Here is a 19,533-nt window from a genome sequence, read left to right on the forward strand (position 1 = left end):
TTTTTGTCTTGCACTCTTCAGAAGCACAGGATGGGAAAATTCAACTTCATGTTACTAATGACAAAGTTCTACACTGTCAAGAACTATAATACAGGAAGTTGTAACTTCCTGAAAAGATGTGACAGCACAGGAACAAGTAGTCCTGTTTGATAGACATTTGTCTCCTACCATCAGTTTACTCATTTCAGTTATTCCACATAGCTGCAAACTTGTGCAATGGCTTCAAATTGTGCAACTATACTTCTTCCTTTTACTTAAATTTCGACTTCAGTTGCATTGGATTCAGTGTCAGAATCGAACGTTGACAATATTGTCCAAAGGATTAACATCATTGGATTCAATGCTAGAATCGAACGTTGACAATATTGTCAAAGGATTAAAATCTAGACAGGGTGGAAACATCAAAACCTTTGAATCACCTAAGTAAGTCCTTATTTACAACTTTTTTTCTGAAATTAATAAAATGAGACTGGCTATTTTGGATCATTACAATAGTGGAAGATCAAAGTTGGTTGTAAGGGAAGTATATATCTACAACATGTTGAAATGACATAGATTGGTCAACACTTGAAAGTGAAAGAAATCAAGTAATAACTAACATTTAGAGTGAACTGTTTCATCAAAACTCCCGAAAATGTAGTTAAGCAAAAGTTGAAGAACTAAGTGGCAGTGACTAGGAGTTTCATGTTCTGAGGCTCCAGAGAATAACTAAAACATTACTCTCTAAAAGTGATCTAAATTTAGAGCTCAAAAAGCAAGCAGCAAGCTTTTACATTAAGAAGCAAACAATTAAATATAAGCATACAATTAAAGAAAGTTATTCTATCCATTGTATTGCAGTTTCAGTCTAGAAATACTGAAAGTATTGTATAAGAGTTCAAAGATGTGCACTTTAAGCAGATTGGCCATGGCTAAATTGCACAGTGTGCAGGGATGTGCAGACTAGGTAGCTTAGCCACGGGAAATGCAGGGTTACAGGGATAGGATGTAGAGGTGTGGGTTTGGGCGAGATGCTCTTTGGAGGATTGGTGGCTGATTGGCCTGCTTCCACTCTGTAGGGATTCTACGATTCCATGATTTTATAATAACAGAAATCAGATACAAGTTACACTGATGTAGGCAGGAAACCTGTAACATAAAAAGGAAGGTTCTGGGTTTTTCAATAGTTTATTCTATTTTGATGTTTGAAGTAGGAATTGGACGCATTCACTTTAAAGGGCATTTTACAATGTCTTTAGAAAGAACCAGAAGGTAAAAATTCAATATGCAGGCTGTGTAAAGATCTCAGCCAATGAAGCTGCAGATCCCATAATAAGCCACATGTTTCCAAACTAAGAGAACAGAAATCAAGGGATTGGGAGTGGAATGGGGCACAGGTTGCCCAGTTGCCAGACAAGTATGGGACACAAGATTCTGCAAGGAATGAACAGGATGAATGTGCTGAAAAGTGACAGAGGAACTAATCAGAACAAGGGTGCAGGAAATCAGAATACCATTAAAAAGCACAAATCTTGTTCCACTAGGCTTCTCTGAATTATCAGCCACAGGCAGTTTGGCGGCTTCAGTGCCTCCATGCCTTTTCGATGTTAAGTGACCACACGTTTTCCTGTTCACAAGCTCACCAGTCCAGTGCAATATTTTTAAAATACTTTCCCCTTTCATTTATATTTAATAAATATTTTGTCTTTGGCATTTCAGCAGATAAACGCAATTGATAGAATTTCGTATTCTGTGTTTTATGGAGTTTAATGGCTTCTTTGGTGCAAGATCTTCACATGAGGTTTCACAAGTGGTTAACGGTTTTTTTAAAAATTCTTTACAGTAACCTTGACGAATTGAAATTAGCCAATTTGCATCAATGTTGAGAAGGTCAGATGTCACATGACACCAGGTTATAGTCCAACAGGTTTACATGAAATCACGAAGCGCTCGAAAAGCTTGCAATTTCGAAGAAACCTGTTGGACTATAACCTGGCGTTGTCTGATTTCTGACCTTGTCCACCCTAGTCCAACAGCCACACCTCCACATCAATGCTGAGAAGACAGTGCCCTCTGTAGGACTGTAGTTTAGCAGCACTGAAATACACCCATGGTTTGCTGTTAGTTTAGATTTACAGCATTCAGGTTTCTCAACCAACATTCCCTCCTTATTCCGGATGTTACATAAGCAGGTGCATTACAAGGCTGTGTGCGTGTGAGAGAGAACCATGGAGGAAGGTGGACATTTCAGAGACACCTCATTCAGAATTTGGCATCATTGGAACAGATGTGACAGAGATGGAGAAATGGGAGAATCGAACTCAGTCTTTACAGGAAGCACAGTGTGAGGATGTGTAGTCACGGTAACTGTGGAGTTGGCCAGTTTGTAGTGGATTTTGGTGGCCAGCCTATCCCCAGAAATGGCGTGGAAGGAAAGGGAGGAGTCAGAGATGGGCTTGATGAAGGTGAGAGCAGGGTGGAAATTGGATAGGAAATTTATAAGAGGCAGGCTTTACACCACTCACATAGCACCAATATTTAAATATGACGTAATGGTAATCTTGGAATTGACTAGGTGAAGCAGCAAATTTCTCCTTTTCCAAACAAGAGCTGATACCAATTGAGATAACAAGGTGTAGAGCTGGATGAACACAGCAGGCCAAGCAGCATCATAGGAGATGCTGCTTGGCCTGCTGTGTTCACCCAGCTCTACACCTTGTTATCTCAGATTCTCCAGCATCTGCAGTTCCTACTATCTCTGATACCAATTGGATTTCCTAAGTTTGCCATATCTACACAATAAGACAAAAATGGAAAAAAAAAAAAAATCAAAAGGACTACAAATGCTGGAAAACTGAACAAATCTGGCAGCATCTGTGGAGAGAAAGCAAAGTTGTGTATGTGGTCTGGCTGCAAAAATTGTCTAAAAATTGTGAAAGTAGCACAAGATACACAAAAATATTTGTTTTGTCTTTATTTTGCACTCCCAGTAATTTTGACACACGCAACTGCCTTGCAAATTTGCCAGCTGCTCAGAAATACCATCATCATCATAGAATCCCTACAGTGTAGAAACAGGCCATTCAGCCCAACGCGTTCACATTGGCCCTCCGAAGAGCATCCCACCCAGACCCACACCATCCTTGCAGCTCCCATGGCTAACCCACCTAGCCTGCATATCTCTGAATACTATTGTCAATTTAACGTGGCCAATCCACCTAACACACACATCTTTGGACTGTGGGAGGGAACCGGAGGAAACCCACGCAGACACCGTGCAAACTCCAAAACGACAGTTGCCTGAGGGTGGAATCGAACCTGGGTCCGCGGCATTGTGAGGCAGCAATGTTAACCTCTGAGCCACCGTGCTGGAAACCAAATATCTGGAAACTTTTCATGAAATGTACAGCACTGTAACAATTAGATCAAAAATGAGATCAACAACGGTAAAGAAAAATATTATATCATTCATTCAGGGTCATGGGCTTACCTGGCTCAGACACCATTTGTTGCCCATCCCTAGCTGCCCTGGAGAAGATAAGCTGCCTTCTTCAACTGTTGCAGTTCATATGCCATAAGTAGTACCTTAAGCTGTGAGGGACAGCCTTCACAATGGAAGTGATTGTGGGTTTGGAAGGTGCTATCTAAGAAGCCTCAGTGAATTTCTGTAGTGAATATTGTAGATGATACACACTGTCGATACTAAGCATTGTTGAAGAGAATGAATGTTTGAGAATGCTTAATGCTAATCAAGCAGACTGTAGTGTCCTAGATGGTGTCAAGCTTCTTGAGTGTTGCTGTTGGAGCTACACTCATCCAGGCAAGTGGAGAGTATTTAGTCACATTCCTGAGTTGTGCCTTGGAGATAATGGACAGGTTTTGGGGAGTCAGGAATGAGTTACTCGCTGCAGGATTCCAAGCCTCTGAGCTGCTCTTGTGGCCACAGTATTGATGTGGCTAGTCCAATTCACTTTCTGGTCGAAGGTAACGTCAGGACATTGAGGGTGATGGATTCAGTGATAGTGCTGCCAGTGAATGTTAAATTGGATGATAATTAGGTTCTCTCTTGTTGGAGATGGTCATTATCTGGCATTTGTGGGTCACAAATGTTAGTTGCCACTTGCTAATTTCTGGATACTGTCCAGGTCTGGACAGGGCTGAGATAGGGTGGAGGAGGATGGTGGAGGTGAGGTAAGGCTGGGATAGCTACCTTCCCTAAACAGTTTCCTTTATCAATCCCTGTTTCATTGTATGGTTAGGAACCAGGCCCTGCATATTAATCTACAGTTCATTACCAGACAGTATCTCATTCAAGGCTTTACAAAAACATTTAATAGAAAAACCTTGTTGAAATAGACCCCCATCTACGGTACAAAACCAGAAACAAGATTGCCCACCATGACAGACCGGACCATATAAATTCACAGCGGGACAGAACAACAGCGCTTCAACAGAGGCTGGACAGCACTACGTCACCTAGAAGGGAATCAAAACATTTACGTGAAAATCAGTCAGCTCGGCAAACCAACCAATAACTCCAAACGCAACCCGAGTTTCAAATCTTTGTTAAAACAATAAACAATAGTATGTAATTTGATTTTTGGCTGTTGGAAAGGATCGAGTGGGACAAAATAATGCAATTGTTTCTGAGTTCAGAATGCAGGGAGGGCAACACTGAGAAAGTGGATTAAGATGAACACAAGTTACACTGACCTTTTGGGGCAAATGGAGTAACTAATCTTACTAGATGTTTAAAATACCAGAAATAGGGGAAATGTAAAAATCTTGAACTGAACAGTAATGAATGTTATTTTTCAGGAAAAAAAAATGATGACGACCACAAGCAGTAATTCGTCTAATAGCACCAACTGCAAAGACTTGCGGAACCCAACGGTGGCAATGGAGGTCCTTCCAGTTTTGTATTTCTTTGTTTTTGTTGGAGGGTTACTGCTGAATGCACTGGCTGCCTGGATCTTCTGTCATATTCCAAGTCACTCCAGCTTTGTTGTTTATCTCAAGAACATTGTCACCACTGATCTGATAATGGTCATGACACTTCCTTTCAAAATTCTCTCTGACTCACATCTTGGGCCGTGGCAGTTGCAGGCTATTGCGTGTCGTTACACTCTGGTCATCTTCTACAACAGCATGTACCTGAGCATCATATTCCTTGGCCTTATCAGTTTCGACAGGTACCTGAAGATAGTACGGCCCATGAGAAGCCTGACCGTGCAGAAGGTCACATTCGCCAAGTTTGTCAGTGTGGGTTGCTGGGTCTTTATGATAGCCTTTGCACTGCCAAACGTCTTTCTGACAAACAAAACCCCCACAAAGGATAATGCTGCACATTGTTACAGATTGAAAAGCGAGCTGGGTAAAACCTGGCATCATTTCATCATTTTAAAATGCCAAGTTATTTTCTGGATCACCTTTGTGCTCCTCATTATCTGTTATTCAGCCATCTTAAAGAAACTATATTGGTCCGATCGGAAGGTGCAAAAGGAGTCCAACTATGTGAAAAAGAGGGCAAATCGTAACATATTCAGCATCATGGTGGTCTTCATTGTCTGCTTTGTGCCTTATCAAATTATCAGACTGCCTTATGATCAGGGTCGAAAGAACAAAATAAATTGTACAACATTCAACAGACTGTATTATGCAAAGGAGGCATCACTGCTGCTCTGTGCATCTAACATTTGCCTTGATCCAATCATCTATTTCCTACTGTGCAAATTATTTACTAAACTGTTATTTAAAAAGATGCGAGTACAACAAGATCTCGAAATAGAAATGTCTTAAGTGAGACGCGAGCATTCACTGCCAAAACTATATGTGCCCAAACAAGGCAACTCTAACAGACTAAATCATTTCCAAGTTACAGTTGGCTCCTTCGGTCAAAACATCAGATCCTGCAACAAACGTTACGTCACACCCTCGACTGTTCTATATTGGGAGTGACAGCAGATGCAGGTCCATCATAGCCTTCCCTGCAACTGGTCACATAAAACAAACATCAGAGCAATGTCAAAGAAGCTAGAAAGTTTGGGAAATTTGTGACGCTCGATGCATCTTTGAATCTCTGAACTTGCTGGTCAGTTTGCACATTCATAACAGTGTAATCCGTTAACATTCTTGTAATATTTAACCTCACATGCTTGGTCATTAACCTTTTCCCTAAAGTGAAACACAAATAAGACAGTGAGTACCATTGTAATCTGGTCACAATCTGCTGGGAGATAAAAAGCTAACACTTACAGTCGGTACAAAGCATCCTCCAGCTATCAGATTGCACTATCTGTATTTTTTATTATTATGAAGCTATAGCAAGCTAACAAAGATGTTCACTGACATTCAAAGACCTGAAATCGCATCACTGATTCATGCTTCTTGTAATGATGCTTCCGTAGTGCAATCATCAACTATATTTACACACCCAGATGCTAATGGTTCAGGTACTTACATTGAGCTGTCACAATCTACAAGCTATTCCTTTCTATCCTGCCTTTCAGAGCAGATTGAAAAAGTGGATCTGGACAAAAATTTGGACAGGCGCTCACCTCAGTATACAAATGATTCAATTCATACGTTATACTTAATTGTTTTACTTTCTGTTAATGATTTTCCACTGAATTAAATATTCCAACTTCCACACCTTTGTGTGAACTCTGCATGACTCAGTAAGGTTTCTGCAATCTGATTGCTTGGAGCATTGATGCTTTCCCTCCTCTCACAGATCCCGAAGACAAAATATTTTGCTCACTGGTTGCTGTACGTTGCTGTGTTAAAACACTGTGAAGTGTGTGTGTGCGTGCGGGTAGCTGCATCTGCAACAAACAATGAGTGATAATCCTTGGCCACTACCTGCACATGAGCAGTTATGTGGCCAAACTCAGGTCCTCTGCTCATTTATCCCTAAGTTTTCCACTTCAGCTGCTTGCAGGTACAAAAACAGAAGTTGCTGGAAAAGTCCAGCAGGTCTGGCAGCATCTGTGAATTAAAAATCAGAGTTAACGTTTCGGGTCCGGTGACCCTTCCTCAGAGCAGAAAGCGGCTGGGAAAACGTCAGTTTATATGCAGAAAAAAGTGGGTGAGGATGGGGTAAGGAGTAAACGATAGGATGGAGCCTAAAGAGAGAGAAGAGCAATTGGATAGACAAAGAGTTGCTAACGATCAGGCTGGGAGGGTGAATAGTTGTTAAATGGGGGCTGTTAGTGACTAACAACAGGGGGTGTGTAATGGCAGGCTATGTGGTAACAAGGCCTGGTGTGTGGGGTGGGGGGCTGGGACATGGGAGAGTTTAGGCCCTAAAATTATTGAACTCAGTATTGAGTCCAGAGGGCTGCAGGGTCCCCAAGCAGAAAATGAGGTGCTGTTCCTCCACCTTGCGTTGGGCTTCACTGAAACACTGCAGCAAGCCAGCGACAGAGATGTTGGCCAGGGAGCAGGGTGGTGCGTTAAAGTGGCAGGCAACAGGTAGCTCAGGGTCTTTGTAATGAGCAGAACGTAGATGTTCTGTGAAGCAGTCACCCAGTCTACACTTTGTTTCCCCAATGTAGAGGAGACCACATTGTGAGCAGCGAATGCAGTAAGCCAGATTCTGGGAAGTATAGATAAAGTGCTGCGTCACCTGGAAGGTATGTTTGGGCCCTTGGATACTGGGGATGGAGGAGATAAATGGGCAGGTGTTACACCTTCGCCGGTTACAGGGGAAGGTGCTGTAGGGTTGTGTTGGGGGTGAAGGAAGTGTGGACCAGGGCGTCCCGGAGGAAATGGTCCCTGCAGAAGGCAGACAAGGGAGGGAAGTGGAATGTGTGTCTGGTGGTGGAATCTCACTGGAAGTGGTGGAAATGGCATCTGATGATCTTCTGGATATGGATGCTGGTGGGATGGTAGGTAACGACAAGGGGAACCTATCGCTTTGCGGGTGGGAAGAGAAGGGGTGAGGGCAGAAGTGCAGGAGATGAGTTGGACCCGGTTGAGGGCCCTGTCAATAACGGAGCTGGGGAATCCTCGGTTGAGGAAGGTGGTGGACATTTTGGAGGCTCCCTCGTCGAAGTCGGCCTCATCTGAACATATGCGACGGAGACGGAGGAACTGAGAGAATGGGATGGAGTCTTTATAGGAAGAGGGGTATGAAGATGTATCATCCAGGTAGCTGTAGGAGTCAGTGCGTTTGTAGTGGATATTAGTGGCCGGTCTATCCTCAGAAATGGAAACAGATGTTGAGGAAGGGAAAGGAGGAGTCAGAGATAGACCAGGTGAAAGTGAGGGCAGGGTGGAAATTGGAGACGAAATCGATTAACTTTTCCAATTCCAGACGAGAGAGGGAAGCAGCACCAATGATATAATCGATATATCAGAGAAAGAGTTGTGGGTGGGGGCCGAAATAGGACTGGAACAAGAAATGTTCCACGTACCCCACGAAGACACAGGCATAACTAAGGCCCATGCGGATACCCATGGCCACCCTTCTTACCTGAAGAAGACGAGAGGAGTTAAAAGAGAAGCTGTGGAAGGGGAGGACAAGCTCAGCCAAGCAGAGGTGGATCGTGGTGGGTTGGGATGGTTGGGATGGAGAGCCCTAAGACGCTCCTGGTGGGTAATGGACTTGTAAAGGGATTGCATGTCCATGGTAAAGAGGAGGTGGTTGAAACCAGCATAAGGCATCAGAGGAATCATGGACATACATGGGCAGGGATTGGACCGGGGAGAGAAGACTGAGTCACGGTAGGAAGATATGATTTCTGTGGGACAGGAGCAGGCTGAAACAATGGGTCTGCCTGGACAGTCCTGTTTGTGGATTTTTGGGAGGTAGAAGCGAGCTGTGCAGGGCTGGGGGACTGTCAGCTTGGAAGTATTGGGGTGGGGGTGTCACCAAATGAAATGAGATCAGTTACTGTAGTAGATACAATGGCCTGATGCATCATGGTGGGGTCATGGTCCAGGGGAAAGTAGGAGGTATCTGAGAGCTGGCACTCAGCGTCTGCAATATAGAGGTCAATACCCCAGACTACCACAGCACCACCCTTATCGGCAGGCTTAATAACAAAGTCAGGGTTAGATCTGAGTGTACAGAGTGCAGTCAGTTCGGGGGTGGGGAGATAGGTTGGATTTCGTGGGGGGGAGCGCAGAGAAAATTGAGGCGACTGATATCACGTCGACAGTTCTCCATGAACAGAGCGTGTGCAGGTACTGCTTGCTGCTTGCAACAACCTCCTCATTTTCAATTGGAAGTTGCGTATCGTCATTCTCGCTCTCCTTCTTGACCTACATCCCTCTGATTTTCCCCCTTGTTGAGATCGCCTTCAACAAGGTCTCCTGCCTTAGAATATTGTAAATCCAGCCTTGCTGCCATTTCTTTCTGATATGCACGAACTTATTCTTCGTCCACCTTCGACAACTTTTTCGTTGCTGTCCTAATCACTCCGACAGACAGACATTCTCCATCCCTCCCCAGGACAGTAATTCACAGCCCTTCAGATTTTGAATATCCAATTTTCTCCGGTCAATGTTTCAAATCCTTAAAGCAAGGAACTTCTAGTTTGGAATCTTGAAATTCTTAACCTCTATATTTATGTTGTGCAATTCTTTGCTTTAAGAACACATTCTTTGCCCTTGCTGTTTCAGCTTTCTTCATGGCAGTGACCATCTTCAGACAAAATGTTTCCCTGTTCTTAAATCAAGACAGTTGTTCAGCATTTACCTTCACCTCCACACTCCTAATATTTGTTCAACTAGTCTTCAGTTCACCACCTCATTCACTTTTTCCATTAGTACCGCTCAGTCTCCCGCCATTCTAGCCACTTGGACCCAGTCACCTGCAAATCTCAGGACCATCCACTTTGATACATTTCTGTGCTTCCAGATAGCTCTGCAGGAGTTCCTCAGGGTACAGTTCTAGGGCTAAGCACCTTCAGCTGGCTCTATCACCAGCCTTCCCACCATTGTAAGGTCAGAAGTGGAGATAATTGCAATGTTCAGCATCATTTGCGACCCCTCAGATTCTGAAGCAGTCCATGCCCATATATGACAAGACAAGACCAGGACAGGATAGAGGGAAGCAATGTCCTCATGGTATAATCACTGGACTGTTAATCCACAGACCCAGATAATGGTCAGTGCACTCGGTTTTGAGTCCTGCCATGGTAGAAGGTGGACTTGAATTCAATAGAAACCTGGAGTTAAGAGTCCTACAATGACCACAAATACATTGTTACTTCTCAGAAAAAAACCCTCTTGTTCACAAATATCCTTTGGGGAAGGAAACAGCCATCATCACCTAGTCGGGCCTACGTGTGACTCCAGATCCACAGCAATTTTGTTGTGGAAACAGGCCCTTCAGCCCAACAAGTCCACACCGAGACTCAGAGCATCCCACCCAGACCCATCCCCCTAATCTACACATCTCTGAACACTGTGGACAACTTAGCATGGCCAATCCACCTAGCCTGCACATCTTTGGACTGTGGGAGGAAACAGGAGCAACCCACGCAGACACGGGGAGAATGTCCAAACTCCACACAGACAGTCGCCCGGGGTTTGAATCGAACCCGGGTCCCTGGTGCTGTGAGAACCACTGAGCCACCGTGCCACCCAAAGTTTGTCACAGGCCCCATTGAGACTGATTTTTAACTGCCCTCTGGGGAATTAAGGATGGGCAATAAATGCTGGCCTAGCCAATGACACCCACATCTTGTGAATGACCACAAATGTGCTCATTAGCACATCACGATGGAATATTCACCACTTGTGTGGATGCGTGCAGCAACAAAACTCGAGAAACTTGACACCATCCAGGACCAAGCAGCCTGCTTGATTGGCACTGGATGCACAACCTTCAACATTCATTCCTTGTACCACCACTGACCTATGGATCCTCTGACCTATGCCCTCCACCACATAGTAGATAAAGGCAGCAGACACATACAGACACCATCTCCACTACCAGCAAAATCATACACCATCCTAACTTGAAACTATATCATTGTTCCTTCAGTGTCATTGGGTCAACCTCCTGGAAATCGCTCCCATGTATTGTGGGTGGACCTACATCCCAAGGACTACAACAATCCAAGAAGATGGCTCATCACTACCTTTTCCGGGGCAATTAGGGATGGGCAATAAATTCTGGCCTAGCCAGTGGCACCCACATCCACGAAAGAAAAAAAAACTTCTTTGCATTCTTATCTCACGGTTTCTACATAGGTGTTAAACAGCAGCAGCAACAATAGACAGCCTTACCTCACCCCAATGAAGATAAGTTTCAATTTTGTGATCATAAAATCAAATCATTGTGCAGAAATAACACTATTGCTCTGAGAATTAAAGGGGAAAAAAGTCGAAAAATACTACTCCGGTCTTTGTTCACTCAGTAAACTAGCGCTGAGCAAGTGTTGCTTGGCTCAAAAACAAAGTTGCTGGAAAAGCTCAGCAGGTCTGGCAGCATCTGTGGAGGAGAAAACAGGGTTAACGTTTCGGGTCCGGTGACCCTTCCTCAGAACTTGCTTGGCTCAAAATGATCACAGGATCAATTCTTCGCCAATGCTGAGTTTATTGATCTCACAAGTGACTGCTGTTTACTATTGGCACTACAGTAATTCACACAGGCTCCTCTGACCTAGGTGCTCCACCACACAGTAGATAAAGGCAGCATTCTGGGCAAGGAACTAAAAAGTGAAAATAGGAGTCCATTTGTTCTATTTGTTCTCAGTTGTTATAATGGGCCCTTGTAGGAATGCAGCGACAATGTGTGGAATGATGACATCTGTCATGAGCATCCCACTTCCTCTCTCACCTTCAGCCTCACAAATGGCCAAGAACTGTTGCGGCACTCACTGGAATCTCACTCTAGTGAGATTCGGGAGAAATACAGCAATATTCAAACAGCATTAAAACACACGAGGAGCACCCAAGGTTTATTAATTCCTTTTTGCTGCAAAGATAGCCTGATCAGAAAGGTCTGTGTTCAAATTCCACCTGGCTCAGAGGCGTCTCATGACAGGTACAAACAGGTTGGCTAGAAACAAGAGAAAAAGCAAGGTTGCTGGAAAAGCTCAGCAGTTCTGGCAGCATCTGTGAAGGAAAAAGTCAGAGTTAACGTTTTGGGTCCGATGATCCTTCCTCAAAACACCTGTCTTTTTTCCTTCACAGATGCTGCCAGACCTGCTGAGCTTTTCCAGCAACTTCGCTTTTTGTTCCTGATTCACAGCATCCGCAGTTCTTTCCGAGTTTTTTTTTGGTTAGAAACAAGCACATCTTCAGCACAGCAAACTTTTTATTAACCGGCACCTGTGGGTCAAGGAATACGCCGACTGATCAAATATTCCGGATAATCAAGAGGTCCACGTAATCATTGTAAAAACATGAACGAATAGGAACATTATGCAGGGAGTATACACATTACTGTTATACTTTATTTACAGCATAAATCACTTCAATAACAACGCAACTTTGCTTCAAATAAAACTTACCAGCAAAGGGCCTTCTCACTTGCACTTTCAACTGACTACTCTAACATTGTGGTGAATCATATTGGAGGAGAAATTGACTCGAAATTGAATCAACTGTAGATACTTCGAGCGGCCATTCGATTGACCAAGTATATTTACACTGAGGTTAACAAGTTCAAAAAAAGACTAAAAATTGGACAGAATAAAACAGTAAACTTTGTGGAGTTTGAGGTATATAATTTTTGCCAGTTTATTGGAGTGTGCCGGTTAAAACAAACCTGGTTGTTTTAGGGGTATGGAGGGCACAGCCTGGAAGTGTGCTGAAGGCAGGCTCAATTGAGACATTCGAGAGGGCATTGGATGGTTATTTTGATAGAAATAATGTGCTGACGCATGGGGGAGAAGAACAGGAAACTGGCACTTGGTAACGATGCTCATTTGAAGACAATGGGACAAGATTCTGAATACAATCGTACCACAAATGCCCAGAGGGTGGTGCTGTATTCACACACACACAAGTACTAATAACTTGCAACCTCGAAACAAGAAGTAATGTTGCCGGCTGAGAAAGTTTCCGTGTATTGTTTGATATTTGATTATTTTGTCTTCAGTGAGTTGTGATACAGAGTTCTGTCCAGACAGTGCTGGAATGTCAGGCTTTTCGTGGGCTCAAAAATTCAATGATTCCGCATTCAAGATCGCTCCTGAAGGAGAGCTACACTGTCAAAGGTGCTGCTTTTACAAATACAATATAATTCAGTACAGTACAGCACAGGAACAGGCCCTTTGGCCCACCAAACCTGCACTGATTCCTAACCCTTACTTAGACCTGCTACCTATTGCCCATACAAGGTTTCTATCCCTCTGTTTGCCTCCTGTTCATGTGTCTGTCAAGGTATGCCTTAAACATCGCGAATGTTCCTGCTTCCACCACCTCCACTGGCAGTGCGTTTCAGGCATCTACGACCATCTGTGTGAAAACCATTCCCCACACTTTCACCCCCGCACCACCCCCCCCACCCCACCTCACCTTGAACGTATGCCCTCTTGTAGTTGACCCTTCCACCTGGGAAAAAGCCTCTTATAATTTTGTAGACCTCTGTCAGGTCACCCCTCAGCCTCCATCTTTCCAGTGAAAACAATCCGGAGTTTATCCAACTTCTCCTCTAACTAAAACCCTCCAGACCAGGCAACGTCCTGATAAAACCTTCTCTGCACCCTCTCCATTGCATCCATGTCCTTCTCGCAGTGTGGTAAGCAGAACTGCATGCAATATTCCAAGTGTTGCCCAACTAAAGTTTTATAAGATGAGTCATCCAACCAAGGTCCTATCTGCCCTCTCAGCTAAGTGTACAAGATCCAATGACACTATTTTTTTCCAAAGGGCAGGGGAGTTATCCTCAAAATCTTGGCCAATATTCATCTCTCAATCAACATCAGATTATCTATCATGAACACTCTGCCCTTTGTGGCCTTCCTGTGTACAAATGGCTACCAAATTTCCTCGGTTACACAAAAACTACACTTCATAAGGACTTCATGGTTGACTAGAGATGTCCAGTGGTCATGAAAAGACACTATACAAACACAGAAATCAAATTCTGGTCTACATAAAATCATAAGGAATAGGATTCAACACCTCAAGTCTCTCCTAGAATTCGATAAGATCATGGCTGATCCACCCCACACCTTGACTCTTCTTTTGTGCCAGCTCCTCACAGCCCACAACCCCTCAATATTTTCATAACTTAACTACTTCCTTTTTAAATACTTGTGGTGATCTAGCTTCCACAACTCTCCGAGGTAGGGAATTCCGGAGATTCACAGAGAACAAATCCCTTCACTTTTCAGTTTTTAAAATGAGTGACCTCTTACTCTGTCACTGTGTTCCCTAGTTCAAGTTTCCCTCATTAGTGGAAACTCTTCTCAAGATCCACCCTGTCACCCTCATAATAATGGTTTATACCCATTATTCAATAATAATGCACTTGTGTTACAACCCCCAAAGAGGCCAACAACTGCTAAACTAAACAGACTCCCAGAGGAAAGGAATCCGATGGGCAAGATATCATTTCTGAAACTTTGACTGTAACAATCAACTTAAATTAACATAACTCAAACATGAATTGCGGGCAAGGGATATTAGAAAAGCCAAACTTCACTCCAAATAGACAACACAACAAACTCTTACAGTAATTTCTATACCACGGAGCACCACACGCAACCGCAGTCTTTCCAAACTGGCCTTCATTATGTAAAAATGAGTCACTACCTAAATCAATGGTATTATCCATTTTGAATTCACCAGAAGGTACTCTCTGACATTTCCAGGCACAGGTAATACCAACAAATTACACATCTGAAAGCTTTCTTTAACTCAGATAATTTGAGTCCCCCAGTGGTACAGAATCCCCAGGTACTCCATTCTCAAACCTTGGTCTGCTGCTGTTAGGGTTTCCAAAGCCAACCCGTCAGTCTCGTCAAATCCAAAATTTCCTGTAAAAATAAATGGAAGGAACTGCAGATGCTGGAAGTCAGGAACAAAAGCAGAAATTGCTGGAAAAGCTCAGCAGGTCTGGCAGCATCTGTGGAAAGAAATCTGAGTTAACGTTTCGGGTCCAGTGACCCTTCCTCACAACTGATGATAGCTAGGGAAATGTCGGTTTATATGCAGAAAGTAAAGTTGGGGTGGGGGGAGGCTAAGGAGAAAACGATACACGGGGATACAGCCCAAAATTTCCTGTTCTTGTCTTTAGCTCTCTGCATCTTCCAACTGTAAAATGCGCTTAGTGGCACGGATTCTGCTCTAATCCCAGAGACCTGCTTCAGCACCAGGATTTGTTCTGCAACGCAGATTCTGTTCTGAACTACCCAAACTGAAGAATTTTGCAATAGTGGAGAGCTTTGCTTGCTGCCTGGCTGTTTTTAAACTGCTTGCCATAAAGACAGTTGAAAAACAACAGCAATGCTGCTACCTTTCTATTTACCTTGCTGCTCAAAACTCTGTTCACACGGAAATTTCTTGCAACTTACAGATGTCATAACCAGGAAAAAAACAGAAACTGGAGACTGACTAGTTTCACTTTGGTCCTAAAAAAAGACATGGCACAAAAATAAAATACCTTCCTGAAAGCACACAAGTCATCACAACATCTGGTCTTGGTTAATTCATTGAAGTAAAAACTGAACAAAAGGACAGGCACTTCCTTGCTAGTCCATGAGGTTGAGGACAGGGGTGGGCTGGATTGGAGGAGTGAATAAAAATCTTATTCGGTCTGCTGTCTTCTGGGAAATGATTGAAGAAAAACAGCATTACCCAGGCTGACAATTTTATTATCTGCTTACTCTGTCAGGAACACTGTTGCAATTTGTTTGGTGGGAAGAACAAACATATGGTCACTATAAATAGGAGCAAAAGAAAATGCACAAGTGGACAGTGCTCCCATTTGTCCTCATCGTACACTGAAAGCTGACAAAACAGAGCAGAAGCTCGTGTACAGGAAATTGCTAGTAAGAGAGACTCTGGAAGATTGACAATACAACACAAATAAAATATTAATTGTTGCAAAGTTGGGTGAAATACTTACGAATTGGAAGGCAGGAAATTAGAATTTGTTGGTAAAAGTGATAGTGGAAAGAAGAGCAGTGTGTGGTCCTTTCAAACAAAAATTGTGCTTGGTCTGTGTTTGAAGTTGCGCGCACTATACAGAGAACCAACTGTCATCCGAGGTGAGAGCAAACTGCTGGCTGAGAAATAAGCATCGGCTCTCACCAAAAATAAAAATCGCTTGTTCTAAGAAAGCACCATCTTAACCAAAGGTACCACGCACTTCTAGCTAAGAGTCTTTACAGAGAAAGCATCCCTGACAGCAGAATCAGAAGAAAGACATTTGCAACTTAAGATCAACAGAAGAAAGGGTGAAGAAGCAAAGCAGACACAGTCAGTGTGAACTTGGAGAGATTAACCTTTAATTTATTGTTGTGTTATTAATTGGGTTTGTATAAGTGGGACTTGTGTTTATTTGAACAGCACTCCAGTAGAATTTAGTTCAGTTAGGGAATAGTTAATACTAAGGGGGAACTGTTTGGTTTGTTCGTAATGCTGTTAATGTGTTCAGTGTTAGGGTTAAATAAATGAATTATTACTTGTTATTTATAAAGTGGATCAGAGATTTTCTTTCTTTTAACAGTTTACAAGGGGAAAAGCGAGCTTCCCTGGGTGTTGCAAGGGTAGTTATTAGAAGGGAACCTCAACTCCTGTCATAACAGATTGGGGTAACGAGGTGCTCGTGCTCACCAAGAGGAGCTCGAACAGCTCATCCACTTCACCAACACCTTCCACCCCAACCTTAAGTTCACCTGGACCATCTCTAATACCTCTCTCTCCTTCCTGGACCCCTCTGTTTCCATCTCTGGCAACCACCTAGAAACCGATATCCATTTCAAGCCCACCAACTCCCACAGCTACCTAGAATACACCCCCTCCCACCCACCTTCCTGCAAAAATGCCATCCCCTATTCCCAATTCCTTCGCCTCCGCCGCATCTGCTCCCAGGATGAGGCATTCCACTGCCGTACATCTCAGATGTGCTCATTTTTCAAGGACCACAACTTCCCCCCTTCAGTGGTCGAGAACGCCCTCGAACATGTCTCCTGCATTTCCCACGACTCATCCCTCACACCCCCTCCCCGCAATAACAACCAAAACAGAATTCTCCTCGTCCTCACGTACCACCCAACCAACCTCCGGATCCAACGCATCATCCTCCGACACTTCCGCCATCTGCAATCCGACCCCACCACCAAAGACATTTTTCCCTCCCCACCCTTATCTGCTTTCCGGAGGGACCGCTCTCTCCATGACTCCCTTGTCCGCTCCACACTCCCCTCCAGCTCCACCACACCCGGCACTTTTCCCTGCAACCGCAGGAAGTGCTACACCTGCCCCCATACCTCCTCCCTCACACCCATCCCAGGCCCCAAGAAGACTTTCCACATCAAGCAGGTGTTCACCTGCACATCTGCCAATGTGGTATACTGCATCCGCTGTTCCCTTTGTGGCCTCCTCTACATCGGGGAAACCAAGCGGAGGCTTGGGGACCACTTTGCAGAACACCTATGCTCAGTTCGCACTAAACAACTGCACCTCCCAATCGCGAACCATTTCAACTCCCCCTCCCGTTCCTCAGACGACATGTCCATCCTGGGCCTCCTGCAGTGTCACAACGATGCCACCCGAAGGTTGCAGGAACAGCAACTCATATTCCGCTGGGAAACCCTGCAGCCCAAAGGTATCAATGTGGACTTCACAAGCTTCAAAATCTCCCCTTCCCCTGCCACATCCCAAAACCAGTCCCCGCCTCCCTAACCTGTCCTTCCTCCCACCTATCCCCTCCTCCCACCTCAAGCCCCACCCCCATCTCCTACCTACTAACCTCATCCCGCCCCCTTGACCTGTCCGTCCTCCCTGGACTGACCTATCTCCTCCCTACCTCCCCACCTACACTCACCTTTACTGGCTCCATCTCCACCTCTTTGACCTGTCTGTCTCCTCTCCACCTATCTTCTCCTCTATCCACCTCCCCCTCTCCCCCTATTTATTTCAGAACCCCCTTCCCCTCCCCCATTTCCGAAGAAACGTCTAGGCGCGAAACGTCAGCCTTCCTGCTCCTATGATGCTGCTTGGCCTGCTGTGTTCATCCAGCTCCACACCTTGTTATCTCAGATTCTCCAGCATCTGCAGTTCCTACTATCTCTGATAACAGATTGGGGCTTGTGTTTTGGTTTAACTATCAGAGGGATTCAATCGACTTCTCCTTCCTGACATATTAATGTGAATGTTTTATTGTCCATTTGGAATTTTTGATACTGTTTTTAACCTTATGAAAATGCTTTAGGACAGAGGCCAGTCAATAGTGCTGTCACTTAATTTAGCTGCATCATTACCATTTCAGCGTCAAGTGTTTATATCTGATGTGATAACCCCTCCTGGGCATTAGTTTTTAAATCTACCAAGAGTGACACATTTCATTGCAAGTCACAATAGCACCTTTTCTGCTGCTGGACAAGTCATCACTTTCAGTTTTAATATCCCCACACAGCATTTCATTTTTTTTTTCTAAGAGAGCCCATCTAATAAGTTATCAAAGTAATCATTGTAGGCTGTTTTTCGAAGTTGCCTGGTGCGCTATGCCAAACCAGACAGTGCTATTATGCGTACATCATTAATTGTAAAAACAGGAGCAGTAAACACATAAGGGTTCACTGCACCTCCTGTCTTATTTTCTCCCACCATTGTATAAATAAGTGATTGATCTATTCCAGTCAGCTTTCCATTCCTGAGAAAAGTGAAAACATCTCCTTAAATGCTCACTTTAAAAAGATTAAACTGATGTGTAGATATTAAAACAGCTCAGGATCTACAACGCACCTTTATGCCAGAAAGTAGGACAAGGTCAGTGTTGGCTTATTGATGGGTGCAAACGCGATAGGCCAAGTGGTCTCTTTCTGTGCCATAAACACTCGATGATATAATGTAGTCAAATATCCCAAGGTCCTTCACAAGTGTACACTGAAACAAACCAAGCCACACAGAACAGATGACCTGAACAGCCAGGTTTTAAGGAGTGCCTTAAAAGGGACAGGGAGGCAGAGTAAAAGAGTTGGTTCTGTAAGGAATTCCAGAGCTGGGGGCCAAGAAAATTCCACTTATGCTGAGAAAAGTCTCTTTGTCAGCCAGCACAATTTGAGATGCTTCATCAGTGATCCAGCTAATAAACCACCTAAGTTATGAGCATGCAGGCTGGATGGAGGCTAGTGTAGGGAACAGATCACAGAGATTGCTGGACCAGAGAGTGTGCTCAGTTAGGCAGGTACAGCCTGTACTTTTGTTTCACTTACTTAATAGCTTCACTATCATTCCAGGATTTTTCACCTACTTGGATGTGATTCTCTCCTTTTATCACACTCACCAAGTGACCGTAACAATGCTTCCAATGTGTAAACCCTTTGCACTGAACATAAAGTATTTGTTTAAAAACACATATGCTGCTTAAACATGGCACTGGACATTATTGTAACCGTTGGTTTCTGCCAGAACTATCTG

At 43.9% G+C, this 19,533-nt stretch overlaps 1 protein-coding gene across 2 annotated transcripts; it reads left to right on the forward strand.

Annotated features, from left to right (window-relative positions):
* Nucleotides 1-201: 201 nt before the first annotated feature.
* LOC109926091 (P2Y purinoceptor 14-like) lies at nt 202-11,263 on the forward strand. Of its 2 annotated transcripts, XR_007263462.1 has the most exons (3): nt 295-423; nt 4,798-6,070; nt 10,976-11,263. XR_007263462.1 is itself a non-coding variant. In XM_020525982.2 (2 exons), exon 2 carries the CDS (start codon nt 4,807-4,809, stop codon nt 5,776-5,778), a length of 972 nt encoding a protein of 323 aa, XP_020381571.2. In that variant the 5' UTR covers nt 202-423; nt 4,798-4,806; the 3' UTR covers nt 5,779-6,630. The 2 variants fall into 2 exon arrangements, 1 of the variants encoding a protein (XP_020381571.2); XM_020525982.2 differs by lacking the exon at nt 10,976-11,263 and having other exon boundaries at nt 202-423; nt 4,798-6,630.
* The last annotated feature ends 8,270 nt before the right edge of the window (nt 11,264-19,533 follow it).

The sequence above is a fragment of the Rhincodon typus genome, chromosome 13 (assembly GCF_021869965.1).
Source record: "Rhincodon typus isolate 14 chromosome 13, sRhiTyp1.1, whole genome shotgun sequence".
NCBI classification, from domain to species: Eukaryota; Metazoa; Chordata; class Chondrichthyes; order Orectolobiformes; family Rhincodontidae; genus Rhincodon; species Rhincodon typus.